Genomic DNA, 7,591 nt, shown 5'->3' on the forward strand with positions numbered 1-7,591 from the left:
GGAGATTATCCTTCCATTGTTCTGTTTTGCAATGCTGGTGATCATGGTTCTCCACCTTTCACAGTCTTTAATAATGATGGAGGTCTTCGTGTTTTTCTCATAGATTGTACCTGTTTTGCTTCTTAAACTGTTCGTATGCTTCCTCCTATGATTCCACTTGCTCTGCAACCTTTGATTCACCAGTCACTACCAGATGTCCTAGTTTCTCTCTCTTAAGTATCTGTCCAAGGAATTCTAGTTGTACCTCACTGATCTTTCTGGGTATTTACCATCCTAATGATATGCAAGTGATAGGTGTTTTGATGCAATTTATATTATTTTACATTTCGTTAGTAAGGAACTAAAAACGTAAAATAAAGTGACTTATAATTCATCAATAATTTGGACATAAATCATATTTATCAGAATTTTAAATTATTTTCCTAACACCCCTTGCCAATATCCGCAATACGGGAAAACTATTTTTAATATAAAAATTAGTGAATTTGGAAAAGGCAATAATATTAATCTTCATTTTGAGAAACGTTGGTGTTGCAATGAACAAATTATCAATCAAATATAGACGGGTAGGTTAAACACTTCCTGAAAACAAAATGTTCCCACTTTGAACATCAGAGAAAAAAAGTTTCAAGTTTTTTTTAACATGAGAACACTTGTTATATATTATAAATGATTAGACATTAAAATCCAGAAAGGATGTCAACTTACTTATTCCTTTAATTGCGACATTTTCTTTTCTCTGTTGATAACAACAAGGCTTGCTTAGGCCTACATCTATGTCATTTTGTCAGTTAAGAACTTGGTTTTCAACCAGATGCTATTGTTTGAATTGTCTTGAAAAGGAGAATTTGGCCTTGATTTCCTGAAAGGAAATGTTGAAGGCACATTCTATCTAAATGACAAATAGGAACAACCTCCTTTTAAGTCAATACACTGAATTCAAATCTTGACCAAGCAGCTGCAAAATCTGATTGAGTTCCGGTCCATAACATGAATCATGCTCTAGTCCTGGATGCTGCAGGATAGGAAACATTGAGTATCATTTAAATTAAGATAACTTAGATAATTGATGCCATCCTGGTAGGATCATTTTCTTTCCCAGATGGAGGCTGAATTTCATTTACAATTTATTACAAGTAAGCTACTGATTGATTTCACTTAGAAGAATTGGAACATGGTGAGGCAGTAGCACAACGAAAATGACACTGGAATGGTAATCTAGAAACACCGACCATAGTTCTGGGCATGTGTGTTCAAATCCCAATGTGGCAGGTGGTGAAAGAAGAGTTCAACAAAAGTCTGTAATAAGGGAAGGTGAGGCTAATGACAACCGTGTAACCATTGTTGATTGTCATTTTATAAAAAATCTGGTTCGCAAAGATCAACTTTCAGAATCAAATGTGGCAAATTAGGGTCAGTTACTCATGTAAATGATAAAATACCATTACAAACTGTGTGGACAAAATGGTCTGTTTCATTGCTGCACTTGTTATCTACCTTGCTTTGAAACTCTGAATCTGGTTCATTGATGGGAAGGAAATTTGCCATCCTTACTTTGTCTGACCTACATGTAATTCCAGAACCATAGTAATATGGCTCTTAACTACCCTAAAATGATATAGCAAGCCATTCAGTTCAAGGACAACAAGGGAAAGGACAGCAAATGATGTTCTTGCCGACAATATCCACATACCATGAATAAATTAAAGGCCTAGGTAGTATTTAATGGAATTAAAAGGAGTATCACATCTCAAGAGCCCCTCATTGGCTTATTTTGGGAGGGTCCACCAAACCAGGGCGACATTCCTCAAGATCGAGGACTCTGGAAATGGATGTCCCACATGTTACTGTCCAAAATTTGTGAATGAGTGGCAGTGCATTATTGTATCATACATAAAGAAATCGGAAGCAGTTAGTATGTGAATGTACATTCAGAGTGAGACATTTGTGGCTACAGTGCAGTTAAATGCTGAGTAACAGTGTAACACATTACGAGCCACATGGAGAACTGCTTCAAATCTACATGATGAAGCACCAGCATCTTGACGCTAAAAATGTGTTTAGTTTGAACTCTGGGAACTAGATGGCATGACAGGGATCTGAAAGAAGCGGTTCTGTGATCTGCAAACGTCATATTGGACTTGAATGTTAACTCTGTTTCTCTCTCCAAAGATACGTAAGAAATGTTTGGAGGGATATGGACTAAATGCAGGTAGGAGTGGGACTAGTTTATGGTTTGAGATTATGGTTGGCAAGGACTGGTTTGATCACTGGGTCTGCTTCCATGTTATATGACTCTATGACTCTATGTGATATGATAAACAGATCATTGGTAACATACACGTAACTAGGTTATGATAACACAAATTAATGTAATCCCGATCTCTTCACACTGTTGCCCTAAATTAATCATGTACTTTCTTGGGTTATCAATGGAAGCAAAACAGTTAAAGGAAGACTGAAAATTTCACAGCCTAAGTGGTTGGTTTATGCGTCTCCATGTTTTTTGTTGCTATAGTTAGGCAGATACTTCTCTGGTATTTGAACACATAAGCATTAAAGTTGATGCATATTGAGTAAATATAGGATTGCCACCTGCCAAAATAGGTGTCCTGAAGAAATTCTGAGTGAGTTATGATTAATGCCACAAGTAGGCTGTTAAATATAAGCTGTTGGAGGTGATTCTGAAAGATACGATTTACATGCATTTTGAGAGGCAAGGAATGACAATTGATAGAACGGCTTTGTGTTAGAGAAGTTACGTCTCCCAAACTTGTTTGAGCTTTTTTTCAGGAAGTCACCAAAATGATTGACAATGGAAGAGCAGCAGATGTTGTTTACTTGGACTTTAGTAAAGCCTTTGATAAGGTTCCGCATGATAGACTAATTAGTAAAGTTATATCACATGGGATTCAGGGTGAGCATGCCAAGATAAAAAAAGGCTTTGCAGTAGGAGACAGAGGATGGTGGTGGAGGTTATTTTTTGGACTGGAGGCCTGTGACCAATGGTGTTCCACAGGGATTGGTACTGGGTCCACTTTTGTTTGTCGTTTAAATACATGATTTGGACGAGAATACAGGTGGCAGTGGTTAGTAAGTTTGCAGATGACAACAAAATTGGTGGTATAGTGGACAGTGAAGAAAGTTATCTAAGGTTACAGTAGATCTTGAAGAATTGGGTCAATGGGCTGAGAAGTGGCACGTGGAGTTTAAGATGGGTATATGCGAGGTGTTGCATTTTGATAAAACAAACAGTTAATGGTAGGGCCCTGGGTAGTATTCAAGTACATAATTCTTTGAAATTTGCATCAGAGGTAGACAAGGTAGTTAAGAAAGTTTTTACCATGCTTGACTTCATTGCTCACATCTTTAAGTATTGGAATTGTAGCATTATGTTGAGGGTATACACAGCATTAGTGAGGCCTGTCCTATATGCAGTCCTAGTTGCCCTGTTAAAGGAAGGATATTATTAAACTGGAGAGGATTCAGACAAGATTTATCAGGATGTTGCCGGGAACATATGGTTTGAGATATAAAAATAGTCTGGGACTCTTTTCACTGAAGCCTAGGAGGTTAAGGGGCAACCTTATAGAGGTCTATAAAATCATGAGGGACAGAGATAAGGTGAAGAAAACTCCCCCCTTGGGTGGGGGAGTTTAAAACTAGGTGTCATATTTTTCAGGTGAGATGAGAAAGATTTAGAAAGGACATGAGGGACAACCTTTTTACACAGAGTGGTTAGTGTGTGGAATGAACTATCAGAGGAGGTGGTGGATGCAGGGACAGTTACAACATTTAAAAGACTTTTGTCAAAGTACATGAATCAGAAAGATTTGGAGGGATATGGGCCAAGCACAAGCAGGTGGGACCAGTTTAGTTTGGGAACATGGTCGTCATGTACTGATTGGATTGAAGGGTCTATTTCCAGCTGTATGACTCGATGACTCAAAACTTCTTACCTTCTGTTTATACTACATGGTGCCCTGAAGCTGAAATGAAAATTAATAGATGGGCAGAACAGATAGAACATCTTTTAAACGCAAGTTCCGCTGTATGAATTGCAAATTGTTTTGAATTAGAATATGATGTAATCTATATTCATATTTAATATAAATTGAAAAGCCAATAAATATGGATGGCATTTTCCATTTACTCAGATTGACATGTGTAAGTCAGTTTGGTGTTTTTGAAGCTGTTAGGTGCTTTGCCAGGATTAAGGTATGAGGATATAATTTTCATCCCAAAATAAAAGGTGGGTCTACAATATTTTTGTGGGATGAGAATGAATGGAGGCTTACTAAGCGTGTTAGAAATTGCTCTTCTCGCCCATTTAATTCATGCACTACCCATTTAAAGGAAGTCAGCTTGAGAAATAGCAGGAGAGAAAAATTTCAAACTAGCATGCTCTGTTCTTGTACTCTAGCATCCACTGCTATCATATCAGGTATGAGTATGTGGAGCGAAGTGGTACTGAATCATTTCACTCACAGGTTCGAAGATTTCTCACACAGAGTGCCTGGAACGCACTGCCAGTGGAGGTGGTAGGAGCAGGCACATCAGTAATGTTTAAGGCATGTCTTGACAGACACATGAATGGGAGGTGAACACCGGGAAGGAGACTGTGCATAGGCAATCAATAATCAGTCCAAATAAGGATCGGAGATCAGTGAGGATTGTTGAGCTGAGGGGACTGTTCCTGTGCTGTCTTATATTGTTTCAGCCATTTTCTGAGTTTGGCTTTGTTGACATGCAAGATGTGCAAACAGCACAAATGATATCACATGGCCATCCCCTGCCAATTGGCACACCCTCATTACTCACAGTGTGTGGTGTCACCCTAGCCTGAACCCAGCAGAGAATGTGCAAAAAAAATCTGTTGGCCAAAATTACAATTTTTTGTTCCAGAGCTGGCAACTCCAAAGTTAAGACTGCGGTTGAAAATGTTCTGGGGCAAAGTCAACCTATACAATCCTTCTGTCCCTAATTCAGCTCTTAGAATGTGGCATCAACCAAACATATAGCCCAGAAATGGGAATCAGCTTCTGAGCACTGCTCCATTTGTCTTTATATCCAAGACATACACGTATATAATATCTCACGAAAACAGTTTGTCCTATCTGTCACTTCTTAGTCACTGCATAGCAGGGATGAGGGTGTTAGTAATAACTGCTGTTCATGAATGCCTCAGCAAGGTGCCAAATGCTACCAACTTGGCAGCCGGTCAGAGAATAACAAATGTGCAGATTTCGGCAGCGAACATGATTTTAAAATTCATCAATTACCTAGAGTGCAATACATGTTTGAGGACATTGTGTTCCTGCAATAGGAAAGCGACTGGTAATTCCCTTTCATTTTTGTGCTATGACTGTGTAGTGTCGACTCTGATCTGCTCCCCAATACCTGAGCTCCATCACAGTCCCCCTCTCATTAGAGAGAAAAAATGTTTGAAACTTTCCTTCAAATCAAAGTTACACAGCATCTGTCGAGGATGAGGAGAAAAGCCAGGCTTAGCATCAGTCTGCAAACCATCTGCTGTATGCCCAAGTCTCCTCTCGCAAAATAAGCTGAATTTTTAATGAACCCAGGCTGGTAGGAAACAGCTTGTAGATACAATGGCAGAAGAGACCCGACAGCTGTAGCAGTACTGAATACAGTGTCACTGTTAAGTCAGAGATATAAGTGGGGGGTCGGAGAGCCAGCACTAATTGCCAAACTGAGTGCTGCAGGGAGTCTGCAGGCAGATTCAAATGAACTTCCAGTGACATAGCAACACAACGAACAGGAGTGCGACACACATACACACAAACCAATGTATTGATTGCACAGTGCTACAAAAGAAAGATCAACATACAGCATTCACTGTATGCATCCTTATTAATATTGATTTAGCATTTCCCATGTTTTAATTGCTCTCACAGATTTCTAATAATAATGGGTGTGTTATGAGGAATATTCTATGTGTTGGTCATTACATTTATTAATCAGAAATGTTAATTCAGAGATGTACTGAACCAGATGACTCTTAAAGATTGCTGAACAAACTTCAATATGTCTCAGAATATTAACACAGATTTTTCACTGTAATCATTTCTCTAATGAGTACTTTTTACTGGTTATCGCAAACTGAATCAGAAAAGTGTCTGTTTTATGTTCTGAACATTCCCTATAATACAATTCACACAATAGACAAAGTGAACACATGTTATAGTACTACTTTTCAGAGCAGATATGGTGAGCTTTTCCTATCGCCCTTGGTGTAGAATGGGAGAAGAGAATGAAACCAGCGCTGTCTCAAATCTGAGAGTCAGCTAATATTGCGATCCCAGCTAAAATGAAAGTGGAGGCAAATTTTGTTCCTTCTCACTCATGCATTATAGGTTTTTTTTATGCCTTTCCCATTTTTTTATAAAAGAGGTGCACTTGACTGTGTCTGCTGTTACTTCATACTGTGTTGTTTGATTTGAAATGAATGGTTATATGTTGTTGTCACTGGAGACACGTTGTAAACAGCTTGGTACATCACAGCTGGTTAGCCTGGTGTGATACAATAGTTTAAACACACCGATGAATCCCAGCTCTTTTAGAGTACCACCTTTCCACTGTCTAATTGGTCTCAATTGCAACATGAAAGCGGTCATGAATATATAACGAGTTGAAATGTAGTTTCTTATTTTTTGCCATTCAGCAAGATGTTCAACTCTCAAACCTTTCTGACGAACTCCAATAAAGGGATAATACTTGCCACATGTTCTTGTCAGGCTTCCTTCAATGTGATTTCATCAAAATACTGTTAAACTCCAGCTTCAAGAGTACACAATCTGACCCATGTGGCTATCAAAAAAGGCTCTTACTTAGCCCAAAAACTTCACGGTAGTACAGCTTTTAGGGATTAAAAAATATATTAAGTCTAAGAGGAATCAATAATGAACTTTATTCTCCTAAAAAATATTACCCCTTAACCTGAAATAGTGAAGTAGACTTGACCATTTAAAAAAAAGCCTTTGTTTAGATCTTTGATGAGATCTACCAATCTCTTTGCTAACGTTTTTCATCAACACCCACTAGTGTCATTGCTTCCCTAGTCTGAGCTTCCGACAAAAGGTACAATGGAAAAGGGATCCGGATTTATGAAGATAACAACAGGCGTTTCCAATAGCTGACGAGAATGAGCAGTTTCAATACATAGGCTAGTCCTTACCATAGCAGATGGCCAATTAAATCTACAACAGCTTACCAATGCACTCGTGGCCTGCGACATTCTGACCTTTCTCCTCAGAAACAGAAAAGAAAATGCACACTTACTTGCTCAGAGTCTTCCGGGCTGTGATGCTGGCGACAATGATGCTCTCTGGGCGGGGGGTGGCCACCGCCTTGAAGGTCCCCTTCCAGAACTTTTCGAAGAGCTGCTTTTCCCCTTGCTGCACGCTGGCCATGATCTGGGGAGCTGGTCTTTTGGAGGGAGATACACTGAGGAATGGATCGGAGCGTAGTGTGGAGCTGTTCAGCTCACACACAAACATACACGCGAACACATACACAGACAGGAGCGCTCTCAAAGCCGCGCAGCACAGGGAGCTGTCCAGTTGCTGAA

At 39.2% G+C, this 7,591-nt stretch overlaps 1 protein-coding gene across 1 annotated transcript in view; it reads right to left on the reverse strand.

Moving 5' to 3' along the window:
* srrm4 (serine/arginine repetitive matrix 4) overlaps window positions 1-7,524 on the reverse strand; it is a 389,826-nt gene extending 382,302 nt beyond the window's left edge. Inside the window, exon 1 of the mRNA XM_072587294.1 lies at window positions 7,303-7,524. Coding sequence (XP_072443395.1) covers window positions 7,303-7,520 — 218 coding nt within the window. The 5' untranslated portion in view covers window positions 7,521-7,524. The remainder of the gene's footprint in view (window positions 1-7,302) is intronic.
* Window positions 7,525-7,591: the final 67 nt, after the last annotated feature.

This window comes from Chiloscyllium punctatum, chromosome 17 (assembly GCF_047496795.1).
Source record: "Chiloscyllium punctatum isolate Juve2018m chromosome 17, sChiPun1.3, whole genome shotgun sequence".
In the NCBI taxonomy this organism is placed as follows: Eukaryota; Metazoa; Chordata; class Chondrichthyes; order Orectolobiformes; family Hemiscylliidae; genus Chiloscyllium; species Chiloscyllium punctatum.